Source organism: Meriones unguiculatus, chromosome 8 (genome assembly GCF_030254825.1).
Source record: "Meriones unguiculatus strain TT.TT164.6M chromosome 8, Bangor_MerUng_6.1, whole genome shotgun sequence".
Lineage (NCBI taxonomy): Eukaryota > Metazoa > Chordata > Mammalia > Rodentia > Muridae > Meriones > Meriones unguiculatus.
Genome location: NC_083356.1, coordinates 89,637,344 through 89,657,396, shown reverse-complemented (window position 1 = coordinate 89,657,396; position 20,053 = coordinate 89,637,344). Strand labels below are relative to the sequence as shown.

Below are 20,053 nucleotides of genomic sequence, written 5' to 3'. Positions count from 1 at the left end.
AAGAAACAAAATGCACTTGGATTTTCACTTCTGAATCTTCAAGCATGTCAATAAAACAGTATACCATATGTTTGGAACACTAAGGAGTTAGAATTTTTTTTAAAAAAAAATGGATATATGAAGAGAAAAACAAGACTATAAAATAACATATGCATAAAATAGAGACAGGAGTGTAACAAAAACACAATAAACTAGCCCGAGTTTGATCATCTCTGAAGATTTAAAATGTCTGTTCATTGTGATAGCATACTGAAAGAACTCATACACATAGGAAGTCTGGTTGACTGGATTTGTTTTTTTATTTTAAGTAATGACAAATTGGGGGAAGGGTGATAATAAAGGTTCTAGTAACTATAGATAAGCTTTATAATACAACCAGAGTACAAAATCAGAAAGAGGCCTTGCACATTCTCTCCAGCTTACAGTGATGTGAAAAGCTGCTTAATGGTCTCCCTCTTTGCTCCTGTATACTTTTGTCATATTTTCACACAGGTTGCAAAGATGTTCTTAACAGCTAAACCAAATCAGTTACTCTTTAAACCTCTTTACTTCCCATTGGTCCTTTGCATTTTATTCTAACTCCTGACCCTGCTAAGAGTCTATCTGATCTTGCTCCTACCTCACTCTACAGCCCCTTCCCAGATTTTTTTTCAGGCAGCCAGTTAAATATCTACTGAATTTCCACTTGGTGTCAGGAACTGTGCTATGTCCTGGGGTACTGCTCTGAAGGAATGGGACACTTCTTCCCATGCTGAGCTTACACTCTAGAATGTACAAATAATAACTAGGAAAAAAACAAGGAAAACAACTAGAGACTGTAATGTGCGGTATGAGGCACACAAAGTGTTAGGCTCTCAGCACCTCTTAATTTCTGACAGCACATAGAGCAGTGTGTAATTACTTGATTCATTTCACTACATCTTTACCACAGGAGCTCCACAGGACATAATCACATCTGTATTGTTCAGCACCGAAACACTTAGCATTGAATTGACCGCTTATCACATGTTTATCTGTTAAGTGAACAACTTATCTGTATTATCCACTTTAATTCAGGAATATGTAAAATGAGGTCTTAATGCTGTTAAAGATCAAAAAAGAATCAGTTTGAGTGGTATACTCTTTAATCCCCAAATAGTATACATGTTTTTAATATTCTGTATATCTTTTTTCTTTTTTAAAATTATTAGTATCATTTATTACAATTTATTCAATTTGTTATCCTGGCTGTGGCCCCCTCCCTCTGAATCCTACCCTCCCTCCCTCTTTTCTCCTATGCCCCTCCCTTAGTTCACTGATAAGAGGTCTTCCTTTCCTTCTATATGACCCTAGCCTAAGAGGTCTCATCAGGGCTGGCTGCATTGTCTTCCTCTGTGGGCTGACAAGGCTTGCCCCCAACTCCAACAGGGGATATGATCAAAGAGCCAGCCACTGAGTTCATGCCAGAGACAGCCCCTGTTCCTCTTACTAGGGAACCCACTTGGAGACCGAGTCTATGGGCTACATCTGAGCAAGGGTTTTAGGTCCTCGGTTAGAGTATCAGTCTCTGCAGGGCACAGTTTTTTGTTTTTTTTTGTTTTTTTTTTTTTTTTTGGCCCTGTTGGTCTCCTTTTGGAGCTCCTGTCCCCTCCAGGTCTTTCTATCTCCCCCTTTTTGTCCCCTCCAGGGCTTTCTATCTCATTTCATAAAATTCCATGCATTCTGCCCAAAGTTTGGCTATGCTTCAATACCTCTATCAGTAGTGTTTTTCATGTGCCCTCTGTGGTAGGCTCCTGTCCTGTTCCCTATCTTCTCCTGCTTCCAATGTCTACTGGGTTTGCCCTTCTAAATGCATTTAAAATATTGATGTTTACCAGGTGATGGTGGCACACACCTTTAATTCTGGCACTCAGGAAGCAGAGGCAGTCAGATCTACAGATAGTTTTAGGACAGCCAGAGTACACAGAGAAACGCTGTGTTGAAAAACCAATAGATAGATAGATAGATAGATAGATAGATAGATAACATGTGATGTTTGGTTTGGTTTGGTTTGGCGGTAAGTCTCCTGTAGCTCAGGCTAGTCTCAAACTCATTACTAAGCCAAATACTGACCTTGAACTTCTGATCTTCTGTGCCTGTGCTATGACTTTTATGTAGTAGTACTAGGATATTGAGCCCAGGGCTCTGTGCTCCATGGGTAAGCATTTTACCAACTGCGCTATATCCCAAATTTTTAAAAACTCAAACAAGTGGAGGGCAAAAAAGCCAACTCTGTGGGTAATAGTACTTGCTCTACAAACACAAAAGCCTGAGTCTGGATGCCCAGCACGGCATGGCTGCAAGTGCCTGCAACTCCCACACTAGGAAGGCAGACAGACTCAACTATCCATTCCAGTGTACGGTATTCCAACGGCAAAAGATTCTGTAAATGTAAAAGCAGGGCCGACAGCTTCTGTTCTCCAGTTTAACGATCTGAGTCGCTTTCATGACATCAGTACAGCACTACTAACTATAGGAATGTCACTTAAATCAAGGCTGATAAGCAATCTAAACAAAACTACAGTTTCTGATAGAAAAATCCTCTTGGGCCAGCCTCTCTGAAAGAAAACCGTGCTCATTGGAGCACCAGGGTCAGTGAGAGAACCAGTGCTTCTCAATGCAAGGAAGAACTGCTCTGGGCTCTACATCCACATGCATGACTGTGCACACTCGCCCTCATGGACCTTCACCACATGTTCACATTCACATACAAACCAAGTGGTAGAACAATCCTCGCACTGTGGAGATAGAATCAGACAAGATCAGGAGGCCAAGGCCAGTCTCAGCTTCATAGTAAATTTGAGAAGAGTCTAGGCTATATGACATTTTGTCTAAAAGAAGGAGATATAGTGACCAACTATGCTTTTAAAACTTAAGTAGCTGGTATCTAAAAACAGACTTAGGAAACCTTCAAAGTTTACTTTTGCATGAAAAGTTTGAAAAATACCTGATATTTGAATGTAATTGTCCAAGAAAAATATTTTAAATTCCACTAGATAAGATAGATTTACCTTAATGTTTTGTTTTACTTTTGTTTTTCTGGGACAGGTTTTGGCTGTTTAGCTCAAGCTGGCCTACTACTATGGCCCAGGCTAACCTCAACCTCACTGTAACCTCCCCTACCTCAGACCATGCTAAAACAAAGGGAACTTTAAAGAAACCCTGGATTAAAACAAAACAAAACAATAAACAAACCAGCACAAACACTGTATCTGAAGTGTCTAGGGAGTCCCAGCACCTACCTGCCATTCTACACTCTATTTTCTTTGGCTGTTTCATTGTTAGAATATTATTTTGCTGTAACTACTCATTCATTTGACCAAAAATTTAAAAATATCTCCCAAAAACTGAACCTATATTTTAAATATTTTACAGACTATATCCTTCTAAATTAGACTCAAAGATTATTAACATATGTTAATGTTATTCTGGAGCAGCTAGTATGCTATATAATATTTCGCTTAATACAACTTGGTTTATAAATTTTTACAAGTAACCTCAGAGTTTTAGAAACTTGCCAAGCTCTCATAACTTACCTACTTCCAGTAATCCTGAAATGTGTTACAAGTTTGATGTAACACCTAGAGTGAGAAATATGTGAACAAAAGGTATTTTTTCCTAATAATGGTATTACGCAGTGGGGGCAGAGTCTCACTCTGAAGCCCAGGCTGGCCCAGAACTTCCTAAGTAGCCTACATTGGCCTTGAAATCACGGCAATCCTCCCATCTCATCCTCATAAGTGCTGGAGTTACACAAGTGAACCGACACACTTGTCTCATTTCCATCAAGTACAAATTTTGAAATCATTAATTCTAACTAAGAATGAGGCTTAAACACTTTTTAAACTCCAGGCTTTGTAACAGGCATGTTTTATTACAATGTATAAAGAGTAGACATGTTCTGAAACAATCTGCCCCCACATGTGCAGCCGGTCCTTCTAGTAACTGTGGTCCTACTTTACATACGCTTGTTTCAGCAACACTGGAAAACAAAGTTATACCCAGTAATATTGTAGACAAAGAAAAATTGTTTTTATCTCATCTGAAGAATGGCCTGTGGAACAGGGAGACTTCAAGCATGACTAGCGCATACCAACTTCAGCAAAGACCTTAGTATTTGTGTAGAGCGGTATTACTGTAAGGAAATGCCCCACATAAATTAAGAACATAAAAGCTCTATCACCAATAAGAATGTAACTACTAGAAGGTAACTATCCTTTAAGCAGAAACATGCAGAGCCATTAATGCTCAGAATCATTCCTGACAACACAATGGAGATATATTCATCAGTGTCTTCCCTTGTAAAATATCAATGCATTTTCTCATGGGTTTTCTTTTTTTTTAATTTGCATGTGTACTTTCATTGATGTTTACCATTTAAATCCATAGCCATCTAGACACTTATTTAGCTATAAAAAAAACAACAACAACAACGTTTCTATTTCTTTCTGGCCTGTTAGTTCTTTACCACTTGCATTCAGCAATGCTATCATCTACCTTAATCTTCACATATATAATAGATTCAGAACATCCATCAGGATTTATTTCATTCACCCCTGCATCACCTCAGTTTCTATTCTTCTATCTACATTTACATTCTCAGTTGAGACTGCACATCTCTTTAAACAAAGCAGCAGCATTCTTCAGGACACCAGTCTGTCCCTCAGGTTAGGTCAGAGCTCTTCTATCCCTCCTCGCCTTCTAATCATCTCAAGTTCACCTTTGTTTCTGATGTTCTTTTGTGCCTGTTCCTTCACATTCCAAACATATCCTTTTAAATTCCCTGTTAAGGTTCTGTATTCACAGTATCTATATCTGCTAGCACTATTTCCTGAGTAAAAAACTCTAAACTTCCCCAAAATGCAGGAAGGTTTTATAAAACAGAATTAGCCTTTAAACAACTGGACCAGAAGAAAGAAGAGTTCAAGAAGTCAGGTCCAAGTCCTCCCTTAGGACAGTCTGCTTTGGCACATACTCTCAATTAGAGATTAATTTTACAGCCATATTCTTTTGCACATGGGTTTTTGGTATATTTTTCCATCTCATTCAAAGGGTACAAGGCAGAGGGAATAAGGGATTTGCTGAACTACATCAGTTTTTGACAATTACAGTCCATTAGTTGGTCACTGACTCTATGGATCATATTCAACATTTTTAATTTTAGTTTATCTGTTTATTCTGTGTGTATTGGTGTTTGGTCTGCATCTAAGCCTGGGTACCACATGCATGCCTGCCACCCACAGAGGCCAGAAGAGAGTGACAGGTCCCTTGGGATTGGTATTATAGAGGGCTGTGAGCCACCATGCGGGTGCTAGAAACTGAACATGAGGTCCTCTGGAAGATCAGCTAGTGCCTTTGCTCTCTAACCCTAATAGTTATCATTTTTAAAAGAAATAGAATGTAGAAATAAGTCTCCTTTCTATAAACGGTAAGAGTAAGTAATTTATAAAGCTTTACTCTAAACATCACACAGAGACACTATCACACGGGAACCAAGTCATGATACAGTGTATAATTCTCATTGTGGATTTAGTTTTAAAATATGTACACCACTGAACTTAAAGATATCAAAGAGTCTTTATAAATCTACACAATTCAAATTCTATCAAAACAACCACTAGCAAAATGTATTTTTCTTAATAATATGTCACTATTGTGATCAAATACTGAGAATCACAAAGCCTTTAGAAATTGCCTAACACAAGTTTATTACTTAATAACATAAAAGAAAATCTATGCACCAAACATGCAAAACAGTTCCATTTCATTCACTAAATATGTATTTTCTGTGTATGTACTGTGTGCCAGGGTCTACAAAAGAGAAATTCTTCAAAAAAAAAAAAAAATGAAAACAAGGTAAGCATTTGTGCTAGTTTAAAGGGGAAGTTGGCAAGTGAACATTTACAGCAATTACTGAAACTAAGGTCGCTTACTAGGGGTCAAATTTTGGGCAGAGCACAGGGAGTCTTATGGAGAAAGAGAGGGGTGGGAAAAGAGTGACAGGGAGGGGACAGGAGCCCCACAAAGAGACCAACAAAACTAAAAGATCTGAGCCCAGGGGGTCCTACAGAGATTCATACACCAAGGGAGGACCATGCAGAGAGAGGACTTAGACCCCTGTTCAGATGTGGCCTGGCTGATTGACAGCTCAGCCTCCATGTGTATCTCTGTGTGAGGGGAGCAGGGCCTGCCTCTAGCATGAACTCAGTTGACTGCTCTCTGATAACTCGCCCTGGTAATACAGCCTTGCCAGACCATGGAAGAAGAGGCTCCAGGCAGTCCTGATGAGACTTAACAAGCTATGGGCAGATGGCAATGGTGAACTCCCCCTTTCAGTGGACTAGGGGAGGGGATTAGGTGGGAAGAGGGAGAGAGGATGGGACTGGGAGTAGTTGAGGAAGGGGGCTTCAATTGGGATATATAAAGAATAAATTGTGAAGAAAAAATAAAAATTAAAAAAAGAAAGCAGGAAAAAAAGAAAGAAAAAAACAGAAAGTGTTAAAGAACAAAAAAATACTAAAAGGTAACTGCATTTTGAGTTTGTATGACTGGAGCTCAGAACTCATGAGGAGGAAGAGTGGCAACAAAGTAGGAGAGCTTGCCGGGTGTGGTGGCAAAGGAAAGCCGACCTCTGTGAGTTCGAGGCCAACCTGGTCTTCCCAGTGAGTTCCAGGCTAGTCAAAGCTTCACAGTGAAGCCCTGTATCAAAACAAACAACAAACCCACTAACGCTCATGTGCCGCTTCATTATCAAGCCACTCTCTAAAGTGGGCACCATTTATACCCTATTGAGTAGAGGTCAGAAAGAAGGTGAAGTTAGTTTGACAAAGGTGAAGACGTGAAGCTTCTTTAAACCACAGAAATTTAAGCATGGAATGCACAGTCTTAACCACTATACCAAGAGGTTAGAAAAAGCAGGCACAAACCAAATCATGAAGGACCCTGTATGTCACTAGGCTAAAGGTGATTCGGTCCAAGATTTTAACCAAAAATGATAGATTATTTATCTACTTATTGTCTTTTTTTTTTTTTTTTAAGATGGCTTTTCACTATGTAAACCAAGCCTGACTGGAACTTGCTGAGATCTTCGTGTTTCTGCTATGTGCTAGGGCTATAGGCACATACCACCATATCCAGCCTTGGATTTCTTTTTTAATGAGAATAGACTGGGGAACAAGCAGTAGTTTGGGGTATGGGAGTAGTAGCTTAGGGGGAAGGGAGGACAGAAAACAAGCTAGTCTTACCAAAAAAAGATCTAAATTTCGGTGGGAAAGCAGACAGATGAGCTAGACTGCCTGGCACTTAGAACCCAAGCCTAACCACCAGGAACACATTTTGTTCCCAATGTACAAAAATCTGCCAATATTTTTCCCTATGCCCACCTACCTAACAGTTCAAAACTATCAACCTCAGAGAATAATATAATTCTTTAAGTCCCTTTACTAAAGAAAGCCTAACCACTAGATGCACTGGATATATACAAAAATGACTAGGAAATCTGGTAAAGAATGACAGGATGCCAATTGCTATCTACAATAGTTTTCTTGTCTTCTTCCTTTATGCTCTATTCCTGGAACTTTCATCTTCAATAGTCAATTTTAAATCAATGCTCTGTCTAGACATGACTGTTATAACCTAACAGAATTAAATCTACCACAGAGGAAGTCTAATATGGGTCCATCAGTGGCAATAAATCCACTCACAGGTCTGGTCAAATTTTGGCTTAAACAGACAATGAACAAATAACAATAAGAGATTTTTCAAAGCAGTGAAGAGTTAAGGAAAACCTTGAATATGAAAAAGAAAATAAGAGCAATATGAAGTTCAAACCATTTGGTGTGAGGTTCAAACCAGAGAGGTTCACTACTCTCAAATATGTGTGGTAGTCTAAAACCCAGCAAATGTAAGAATAGTGGGAAGAACTATGAAGGGGCTGGAGAGATGGCTCAGCAGTTAAAAGCACTGGTTGCTCTACCAGAGGACCAGTACTCTGTTCCTAGCACCCACATCAGGCTAACAGCATGTCTATAACTCCAACTCACGTACCCATACCCACTTACAGATTCACATACCAACAGATAATTAAAAATAATAAAAATGAAATATTTTTTAAAAGGACAATCTGATCTTAAACATCCTAGATTCTCTTCTGAATGTTGTAGTGCCATATATTTTAAAGAGTTTCACTGCAATTCTCATCTTGCCTGGCTAGCTTAAGTTTTTTAAACCCAGAGTTCAAAACAAGGTAAATATTTATTAATTACAATCAAGATTTAACCTTAAAAAGGACAAAAGTCTTTAAGGGATCATAGAATATTACTTGGGGGGAAGGGGGGCTAAATGAATGTACTGATAACCAAAAGCCAGCTAATTATTCTCAAGAAAATTATACAATCAAGAAATCTTTTTTTTTTTTAAATTTCAAAGTTAGGTAAATAAAAGAAATATCTTTTTTAAAAAAAGGAACTCATCTAACCCTAACCCTAAACCTAACCCTTATACCTTGGAATCATTTAGGGACTACATTTATTCTATCTATATGATAGCACAAACACACACACACACACACACACACACACAGGCACCATGTTTAGCGCACACAGCCCACAGCCACGCAGTTCCAGGATTTCAATCAGAATAACAAGAACGATCCTAAGAAATGAATACCATGAAAAAGAATATCAGATCAAAAACAAATATGGCTCATCATGTCTATGAGCAACTGTCTTCAGGAACAGTCAGAATAGGTCACTGGAGCACTTATTCTTAACAGTCAGCAAAATACTGTAAATGAAGTATATTGGGATGAAATAATGCTTATGATAAGAACTTCTTTCCTAATTTTATCATAGTCTAAATTTAAGAGATAATGAAAACTTACAACAAAGTCACCTGGAGATCACCAACATCCTGCACTATAACTGACTTTGATGGGAGGGAGCCCACAGCTCTTTCACTAACATATAAATGCCTTTCAAGGTTAAGAATTTAACAACTGGTTTCTCAGTCTGAGCACTGCTGACATTCTGAACGATAATTCTTTGTTGCAGTAGCTGTCCTGTGCAGTGAGAATGGTTAGCAGCATCCCTGCCCTCCACCCACTAGATGCCAGTAGCATCCCCTCCCCAGTTTTGATAACAAAAATTTCTCCAGATGTCACTCCAGCATGAGAACCACTAGCTCAAATTATAAACAGGAAAAGTGTCAAAGTGGAATGGGGGAGGGAGAATTTGTTTTGGTTTTTCATCTGGTCTGTATGTTTCAGCATATTACACTAGGATTTGACAACATACTTGTAAACAGATTTCTGCCTTTAAGAAACAAAGCACTGGGGCTGGAAAGATAGCACTTAAGAGTATTTGCTGTTCTTCCAGAGGACCAGAGTTCAGTTCCCAGCACCCACATTACGCAGTTCATAACTAACTGCAGAGGCTCTAACACCTATGTCCTCCATGCATTCACATGCAAACACCCACAAGTAGACACACACCTACATGTAAGACTTTACAAAAGAAAACGCATGTACTGTCTACAACTTGCTGGTCAACGTTCAGAAGCCCTAGAAGATTATACTATCAGTTCTCCCTCCAAGTGCACAATGATGCCTAGCAATCAACTACTGTATTCCTGCTCTTCTGTTGTGAACATACTGACCATACTATTCATTCCCAGTTCACACACAATCCAACAGAATCCTCAACTTCATAGCACCCTAGCTTTAGCACCCTAGGTAGGCTAAAACCTCAGTATGGGCAATGTTTAATTCATCCTCACATTTTTACAAATTGTGAGAATTGACGAAAATTAGCCACGATGTTTCAAACAGTAAAAAGCAGATTTGTGTTTTGAAACAGACTCTGAAAAAGGATGAAGAAGAATAAAAAATTATAAAATCATAGGGAATCTGAAGGCATTCCAGGATGAGGGCAAAACTTAAAAATGTTTCTCCTGGAATGAGAGCAAGGAGAAAATTATACACTTGGCCATATCCTACAGGAATAGTCTGCATAATCAGTCTCCATAGCACATACCATGGGATGGAAGCTGAAAAAAACCAAAGTCTAAAAAACACTGAAAAACCAGTACCCATCTACCCCTTCCTGAACACCTAGAATAAACATGCTCCTTACTGTTTCCCATTCGATTTTTTTAAAGTCAGATACCCAGACACAAACTGGTAATTTAGTAAATTACTTAATTCTAATAAAAATAGCCACCCCCTGCTTCCAGTGCCAGATTTCACATTACACAGAAATAATCAATTAGAAAACACACCGCACACACACACACACAAACACACACACCCTTTTTTAGAGTGCATTTCATTTGTAACAGTCCTTTTCTACAAAAATCAGACATTTTAAGCACAAAGTAATCTTCATATATCAATATGGATTATAGTTTTTCCAAATGAATTCAATGGATTATCTCTATGTTCTGTAAGAGACAAAACTACTCTATTTCAAAATTTTTGCTATTAATCTGCAAGCCCAGTGAAAATAATCATAAATGGAACTACTGCTCAGTTCTTCTTCCTCCCAAGCCAAGCAGAGAAAGCTGTAAGATCTGTAGGGTCAGCTTGCTTTTCCAGGAGCGATACCTTGGGGCTGCTCAAAAATAACCTCCTTCATCAATTAATGAGACTCAGGTGGATATGGAAAAGAATAACGTTCACAACCCTTGGTCAGTGGCCATGATGCCCCTCCTCCTCAAGGGCAGATCAGTAAAAAAAAAAAAAAAAAAAAGGGGGGGGAGCTTTTGACCAGGAGTTTACCAGCCACATATATGGGGGGGGGGGGGAGAGGAACGACACTGGGAGGGAGAAAAACTACAGGGTTAAATCGTTTCACAAAAGCAAGATGTTTAACATTACCAAGGCTTTCATTCATTTCAGACACCATTGTTTAGCTTGCTCTCTAAACCGAGCACAAAAAGAACTGTCCGCCTGCCTTAAGCATGTTCCTTCTTCCATTTAAACAGACATGATTCTTTTGGTTAATCTCTGGCAATGATCGCCATTTCACAACACATTCAGCCCACCCGGAACTGATCAATACCACTACAGACATAAGACTAGACTTTATCCATTTATTAACCACAAGGAAATGTACCATTCAGCAAAATTCTATACATTACCAAAGAGTCTATTAAAAGGGGGGTGGGGTGGGGAAGATGGACACACACACACAAAACACACACACAACAGCGAGGTACACAAAGAAAAGACTACCTTCTAATTTCCCCGTGACATACGAGGCAACCACATAGCCAGGAAGCATGTCAATTTGTCCCCCACCCCTATTCTCTGCCACAACCTAGTAAACATAGACTGAATGTTTAGAATGAATGCATTCACCGTGACTTTTCAACTGTTCCATCCCTCTAACTAACTCTCCTGTTAACTGCATCCACACGCCTTTTAGCTAGATGTATGCATTTTCAGAATTTCAAGTACAAAAGCCTAGTTTTTCCAACCACTGGTTGCAACCATACAACATCCTCACAGAATAAAATTTTCGGCTATAAAAATGGCCAGAGTATTCTCCTAACCTTGGACCAAAATACATCTCACAAGAACAGCACAGTTAACATGAGCACAATTTTCCCATGCCCTCTTCTAAACTGAAAACAATGCGTCGGTACAAAGCGTTTAAAAATAAGTATTCCATAGGTAAGCAGAATCTACGCCTGAAAAGAGCACACAAATGGTGGGTAAAAGCCAGCACACACCACCAGCACACAGCAGCATACCTCTCCTGCACTCGGTTATGGCTAATACTCCGGCAACTAAAACTATTTTTAACACTGCTGGACAATGAAGTTGGGAGAAGACGTGAGAGGAGACCTAGATTTAATAGCTGATAGGATGCATTGTTTCTCACAGTCAAAATTAAACACCAACTCACTTGATCTATGTCTTGATAGTCACCGGTGAAGCACTAATTAGACGACGACCAAAACCGGTCCTTGTTTTGGAAACCGAGGCTAAAGGACGTATCAGAAAACTCCTTTTGGGTCTCAACCTTTACATAAATTTTCACTTGTGGTATTTGCGGCTTAACAGCGACCCGACCAGCGCTGTCATCGAGTGTTTCGGCCACAAACCACGACTTTCTTACTTGCACAACAACACAGCACCCAATCTCTCAGTTCTCCAAACCAACCCAAAACAAGTGGAATTCCTGGAGCTTTCCAGATTGTCGGGCTGAGGGGTCGGGCGCGGGAAAAGCCTCGGCCCCGGGAGCTGCCCAGCCGACGGCAGCCGGCCACAGCCCCGCCGCGCCGGCTCCTCCACCTACCTGAAGAGCAAGAGATAAGAAAGACGGCGAACGCCAACTTTGCAGCAGCTCCCATTTTCCCGAGGCGCCGGGGAAGCCGTAGGAAGTTCTCGCTAGATATCCAGTTCCCTGGGTCTTCCTCGGAGACAAACCTCCTGGTGTAAAATCAACCGTCATAAAACATATTCGGAAGCCCCGGGGCGGGGGGGAGGGGAGCGACCAAAAAAATACAAAAAACAAAAAACGTTCACAGGGTTGAAAAGAGAGAGAGGGGGGGAAAAAGGCACAACAATTTAAAAAAAAAAAAATGTACCACGGGAGAAAAAAAAAAAGAAAAAAACCGCCACACACACGCACAACACACGAAACCAAACAACGGAGAGCCAACAACAACAAAAGCGGGTTGAAATCACTGTCAAAATCACTGTCAGCTCCGCTCGCCTCTCGCGTCTCCGCGAACAAAACGCCTGGCTGCGGCGACGAGGCGGCGGCGGCGCCCGCAGCCGCCCGGACGGTCCGGGAGCCGAGCTGCTCCGACGTCCGGACCGACCTTCAACCCGGACACCCAGCGTCCGCGGGACCGCGGTCGGCCGAGCCGGCGGCGGCGGCGGTGCGAGGCGGCGGCGGTGCGAGGCGACGGCGGGAGACGGCGGCGCGGGCGGCGGCCAAGTTCTGGTCCAGGCTGTGGCTCCGGCTCCCGGCTCCCGGCTCGGCCGCGTTTTCGGTCTCCTGGCCTCCGCCGGCCCCGCCCCCTACACTTCCGGTTCCGGCTCGAAGCTGGAAGCCAGGCGCGGCGGAGAAACGCTCCGCGGCGGCGGCGGCGGCGGCGGCGGGAGCGACGGCAGCGGCGGCGGCGGCGGCGGCGGCGGCGGCGGGGCGCAGCGCGCGTGCCGGGCGGCGAGCGCGAGGAGATCGCCCGGGAGGCGGGGCGAGCCGGAGGGGCGGGGCCGGGGCCGGAGCGCGCTCCGCGAGGCCTGCGGGACCCGGGACCGAGCCGACGGCCCCGTGGGCCCTGCAGATCCCGCCCGCGGCCCCCGGAGGCGCCCGGCGTTGCCCGGCTCGGTGCCCGCCCGGGCGCGAGGAGCCGCGGCGCTCCCGAGCGGGATGGGCGATGCTGAGGCCGACTGCGGCGCCCAGCCTTTCCTCTGGGGGACGCCGAGGCCGCGCCGAGCGGCTCCGAGTGGGCGGGAGCCTCACCCGCTGCTGCCCGAGCGAGCTCGGTGCTCGCGAGCCGGCCGCGCCCCCGCCGCCGAGGCCTCCCAGCGTTTGTCTTTGGGCTGAGAGAGAAAGGCAGGGAGGGCTGTCCACCAGGACAGGACACCCTCGCCTGTTAGCACGAGTGTGCGGTTCGAATCCTTTCCACCAAGCCTTGTATACACAAAGCATTGTGTTGCAAACAGATTTGCTCGCGGTTGGTTGAAAAATCTTTATAGGCTTGAAGTGAAAATTGCACATTTCGATGGAATGTGTTGGACGGTCAGAGAAGTGGGTATTGTCAATTCTTAGCCTCCTGTAAGACCTATTTTTACCCTGTAAGCCGTGTTGAAGTGTTTGCCCGGTGCTCAATTAAGCACCGAAACAAATACAAAATGTTAAAATGTGACCCCTACCTTCAGAAGCTCGGCTGTTTGGGATATTAGAAGTTAGCTATAGCATGCAAAAAATGACTGTTAGAGTCAATAGGTTTGTCATTTACCACATTTTAGTATAATAAAAAGGGAGATCTTGTCCATTTCCCTCACTTTATTCCTGCACCCTGAAGAATGTGACAGGAATGTTTCCTCTGTAGATAGGTAAATACCTAGACGTTTGCCTTTTTTTCTTAATACAATAACCTCTCTGTACTATATAGTGCTTGGGTTGTTTTGTTTTAATACAAAAAAAAAAAAAAAGGAAGCAACTATCGGATGAGTAAGTTTGAGTGTGCACTGATTCCCACATTTTTCCACAAACTCAAGCCTTCTCACTTGTATTTATGTTTTCTTTTTCTCTTCCTATAAACTACTCTATATTTCTGTCTATTAAGTACATCCTATAATTATCTGCCTATTTCTACAACTTGTCTGGGTTAATAATCATTGTAGCTCTTTAAACTCTCTCCAAGATTTCCAGTTCTCAAGCCCTGCTCAGAATTTCATGATATTACGCAACAAAATCCCAAACTGGTCTTCAAGATGCCTCAGTAATCACATGTAGTTCTGCAAAAATTTAAACCGGTCAGAAAGCCGGAGTTGTCCCTCTCGGCTCTAAAATGAAAGAGTGTATTTACCTTAGAACCAATCGCCCTCCATTGTTTCAGGGATTTGATGGATCAGGCCCAACTGTTATGCCCCCACTGCATCGCCTCAATATTTCTTAATTACTAAAACCAGAGCAAGCGAAATAACAAGAAATAGTCGCAAATACAGTCTCTCTCTTGCCTCCTAATTTGCCATATGAGTGAGCATAAAATTATTTTTAATAGTAATAAAGAAGAACTTAAGACAAATTCTGAGGCGGAGCATTCTTGTCAAACAAAGAGTTAAAGTGAACCCATGAGAAAAATTACTGTCATCCACTAACAGGCATTCTGTTCTTAAATGTACTTTGGGGAGGTACCAGGACAGGGTCTTATGTAGCTCAGGCTAGCTTCAAATTCCCTAGATAGCATAAGATGACCCTGAACTTCTGATCCTCCTGCCTCTAGTTTACAATTGCTGGAATTACAGACATGAACCACCATGCCATATTTATGTGGTCCTGGGGATCCAATCCAGAGCCTATGCATGCTTAGCAAGCAAATGAGCTCTATCCAGCTCTATCCAGAGCCCAGAATGTGCATGTTTTTAAAAATCCAGAAAAAAAATGGCTCTAAAAGACAGTATTATTAATTTCCATTACAGTTCTAAAGCTCAGAATGAAGATAGAAATAGCTGAAACTGTTAAGTCTGCCCTTCTTTCTCCATATTTAAAAAAAAAAAAATTGACCACTTTCTACAAATACAATGTATTTTGGTCATACCCACCCCTAAAGGTCTCCATCCCACTTCTTGGGCCCCTTAGTCAATGCCTCTCCCACGTTCATATATATATGAATCTCCTAACTGAATCTAATTAGTGCTTTCTGCATAGCGTAAGCAACTGAGCAATCCACCAGTAGCCATATTCCTGAAGGAAAACGACTCCCCATCTTTCCAGCACCCTTCAGATGTCAATTGCTCCTCAGCTAAGGCCTCATGAGTCTCCTCTGCCATCAAGATTTGGATGGCTGGATCTTGCAAGTGTTACTGTAGCTGCTCTGACCTCCATGCCATGTCCAGAAGATAGTATTTCCCAGCACTACCTCCTCTGGCTGTTTCATTTCTCCTGTCTCCTATACCATGGTATTTCTTGAGCTTTATGGGGTTTATACAGACGTCCTATTTAGAGCTGAGCACCCAGCAGTCACTTACTCCTTAGCACTTTGACTAATTATAAGTCTCCAAGTTAACTGCTGCCAACTGCAAAAGGAAGCTTTCCTGGCCGAGGTTGAGAGCTGCACTAATATGTGGGTATAAACAAATATTTAGAAGGCAGATTGACAGCATTTCTGTCTATCAAAACAACAGTAGTGGGCTGTGCCACTAGGCTTTGTGTCCCTCCCCAGCCATGAACTTTTGGCTAGTTTGCAGTACTAGGCACTAATTCGGTGCTTCCTAAGGCCATGACCCTTTAATACAGTTCCTCATGCTGTGGTGACCCCCAACCATAAAACAGTTTTGGGTGCTACTTCGTAACTGTAATTTTGCTATTGTTATGAATCGTCATGTTAATATCTGTGTTTTTTCCCCCAGTGGTCTTAGGCAACCCCTGTGAAAGATTTGCTTGATATCCTAAAGGGGTCATGACCTACAGGCTGAGAAATGCTGCATTAATTTTTTCCTGTGGAGCAAACCTCAAGTCCAATCAGAAAGTAGCTGGTCATCCCCATAATATTTATGCCCCTATTGCATTATACATCTTGCCTTGGTGGTCGGGAATTCAACATTCAGGGTTCTGTGTTCGGGAATATTGATGATGTTTTGCCCAAGTACCCTGCATAGCACCTTCTGGCACTGTGAAAACCGGTTGGGGGATAGTTCACATATCAGTTCCAGCTTCATTTCCCTATGTCCAATAACAAAACCGCATTGTGTCTTCAACAATATGGTCTTCCCATCTAGTAAAAGCAACAGAAATAGTCCATATTGTTTTGAGGGCCTTTAGGGCCACCCTTTCCAATAACACATAAGGATGTATCAGAGTGGGCACTGAGATTTTCATTAAATGAATGTTTTTTTTTTGTTTTGTTTTGTTTTTTGGGGGGTTTTGTTTGTTTGTTTATTTGTTTGTTTGTTTTTGGTGGAATGCATTGTCCACGGGGTAGTCATGTTCAAACTCTAAATAAATAAATAAATAAATAAATACAGGGTCCTTGTTTCTCCTGGTTCCAGAGACACCCACATCGTGTGCAGTGCCAGCCTCATCCCAGGGACATGATGGTGAAGGTCAGAGTGAACAGATTTGGCCATATTTTGTGCCTCCTTACCAGGGCTGCTCCTAGTAGCCAATGGTAACTGGCATTCTAGCAAAGAGGATGTCGTCGCCCTCAGTCAGCCCTTTAGTGACCTCAAATACTCGGTCTACATGTTCCGGTATAATTCTACGCACCACAAGTGCCACTACACAGTTAAGGCTGAGAACTGAACTGTGTCATCAGTAGGAAAGCTATCTATATTCCAGGAGCGAGTTCCCACCCACATCAAATGTGATGCTGGTGCCAAGTATGCTGTGGAGTCTCCTGGTGTCTTTACCACCATGGAGAAGGCCAGCATCCACTTGAAGGATCCAAAATTATTATCATCTGCCCCTTCTGCCGATGCCCCCATGTTTGTGATTGGGTGTGAACTACGAAAAGTGTGACAACTCACTCAAGATTATCAGCGCTTCCTGCACCTCCAAATACCTATCCCCCCAGCCAAGGTCATCCATGACAACTTTGAAATCGTGGAAGGACTCGTGACCACAGTCCGTGCCATCAATGCCACCCAGAAGATTGGATGGCCCCTCCAGGAAGCTGTGGTGTGATGGCCATGGGACTGTCCAGAACATCATCTGAATCCACTGGTGCTTCCAAGGCTGTGGGCAAGGTCATCTGAGAGCTGAGCAAGAAACTCACTGCCATGGCCTTCCATGTTCTTACTCCCAATGTGTCCATCATGGCTCTGACATGCCACCTGAAGAAACCTGTCAAGTACAATGACATCAAGAAGGTAGTGAAGCAGGCATTAAAAGGCCCACTAAAGAGCATCCTGGGTTATACCTAGGACCAGATTATCTCCTGCAACTTTAATAGAGAAGCTCACTCTTCCTCTTTTGGTGCTGGGGCTGGCATTGCTTTGTAATGGCATGTAAATGACAGCTTAGGAAGGTCATTGCTGGGTATGACGACAAACACCGCTACATCAACAGGGTGGTAGACCTCATGGCCTACACAGCCTCCAGGGAATAAGAAACTCTGGACCATCAGCTGCTGAGGAGTCACGATCCCAAGTAATCCCCCTCACAGTTTTCATCCCAGACCCCGAGAAAAAATGAGGGACTTGGAGAACCCTCCTCCATTGAATACCATCAATAAGCTTCACTGCACCCACCTTCAAGACTGTATTTTTAATTAACTTATAAAATATAGTTTTTATAAAGCTTTTTCCTGCAGTCTTAGCTTTTTATTCATCTACTTCCTACCCACCCATTGCTCCACTGCCCCATTCCCATGCCTACCTAAGTCTTTAGCACACATTTTCATATCACATGGATTCCACTCTCCCCTCTTCACTTAAGGTCTCTTCCTCTCCCCCAATCACGGGACATTTCTAGCTTCCTGATTTATATAGACATTCAAAATGTCAATGTACAAATCAAAATATTGAGGCTGGGATCCACATGTTAGAAAGAATGTGCATTTATTATTTAGGGTGGATTGCCTCACTTACTATAGTATTTCCCAGTATCATCTGTTTTCCTATAAACTTTATAACTTCATTTTTAGAGCATTCAGGGAGCCTGAGACAGGTGGATCTCTGTGAGTTTGAGGTCACCAAGACTACATAAACCCTGTCTGAAAAAAGTAAAAATAAAACAAACAAACAAACAAAAAAGAAAGAAAGAATTGTGGTAGGAATTTGATGGGAATTGTGTTGAATCTGTAGATTGCTTTTGTTAAGATGGCCATTTTCACTATGTTAATCTTACTGATTCATAAGCATGGGAGATCTTTCCATCTTCTGATATTTTCTTCAATTTCTTTCTTCAAAGACTTGAAGTTCTTGTCATGCAGGTCTTTCACTTTAGTTTATATTATTTGTGGTTATTGTTAGGGATATTGTTTCTCTGTTTGTTTGTTTTTTTCTCATTTATCATTTGTATATAGAAGGGCTATTGATTTTTTTTTAGTTAATTTTGTATCCAGCCACTTTGCTGAAGATGTTTATCAGCTGTAGAAGTTCCCTGGTAGAATTTTTGAGGTTGCATATGTATCATCTCATTTGAAATAGCGATAGTTTGACTTCTTCCTTTCCAATTTGTATCCCCATTTATTTCCTTTAGTTGATATGGAGAGAGTGTTCAAAGTGGAGTACAGACCTAAACAGAGAATTCTCAACAGAGGAATCTCCAATGGCCAAGAAGCACTTAAAGAAATGTTCAACATCCTTAGCTATCAGAGAAATACAAATCAAAATGACTCTGAGATTCTTTCTTATAACTGTCAGAAAGGCTAAGATAAAAGACACAAGTGATAGCCCATGTTGATGAAGATGTAGAGAAAGGGAAACACCCCTCCATCACTGCTGGGAATACAAACTTGTACAGCCACTTTGGAAATCACTCTGGTGGTTTCTCAAAAATTTTGCAATAGTTATACCTCAAGACCCAACTATACCACTCCTGGGCTTATACCCAAAGGATGCTCTACAATACCAAAAGGACACTTACCATGCTATGTCCATAGCAGCTTTATTTGTAATAGCCAGAAACTGGAAATGACCTAGATGCCCCACTCAAGAATAGATAAAGAAAATGTGGTACATTTATTCAATGATGTATTACTCATCTATTAAGAACAATGACAAAATGAAATTTGCCAGTGAGTGGACGGAACTAGAAAAGATCATTCTGAGTGAGGTAACCCAGACCCAGAAAGACATACATGGTGTGTACTCACTAATAAATGGATATAGCTGTAAAGGATAGTGGTGATACACAATCCACAGACCCCCCCCCCAAAAAAAAAAAACAAGAAGTAACTAAGTAACAAGAACTCCAGAGGGGATGTGTGAATATCATTAAGAGGAAACAGAATATACTTCATGGATGGATGGAAAGAGGGAACTGGTAGGGGTGGAGAGCAGGGAAAGGAACAGGAGGGGTCAGCTTGGGGAAGGACTGAGGAAGAGCACTGAGGGAGCCACTGGGAGAGTATTGGGAGGATGCGATGGGTGGGGCATCACTGGGATGAGCTAGAAACTTGAGACAACAGAAACTCCCAGGAATCTATGAGGGTGACCCTAGCCAAGGCTCCTCCCAACCAGGGATACAGAGCCTAAACTGGTCATCTCCTGGAACCATGTAACACTTCCAGCGAAGTGATTGGGACACCAATCCAATTTGTCTTGCCGACAGGTTGTGCTGGGATAAAGGTGGCATAGAAATTGTAGGAGTGGCCAAAAACATGACTGGTCCCAGCTTGCGATCCATGTCAT

The 20,053-nt window shown here is 42.1% G+C and overlaps 1 protein-coding gene and 1 pseudogene across 2 annotated transcripts in view; one reads left to right on the top strand and one right to left on the bottom strand.

Annotated features, from left to right (window-relative positions):
* Nucleotides 1-12,717, bottom strand: part of Acvr2a (activin A receptor type 2A) — an 85,650-nt gene extending 72,933 nt beyond the window's left edge. For both annotated transcript variants that reach the window (XM_060390130.1, XM_060390131.1), the window contains exon 1: nucleotides 12,318-12,717. In XM_060390130.1, the coding sequence (XP_060246113.1) occupies nucleotides 12,318-12,372 (55 nt within the window). In that variant the 5' untranslated portion in view covers nucleotides 12,373-12,717. The remainder of the gene's footprint in view (nucleotides 1-12,317) is intronic.
* Nucleotides 12,718-16,792: 4,075 nt separating this feature from the next.
* Nucleotides 16,793-17,937, top strand: LOC132656035 (glyceraldehyde-3-phosphate dehydrogenase-like; annotated as a pseudogene).
* The last annotated feature ends 2,116 nt before the right edge of the window (nucleotides 17,938-20,053 follow it).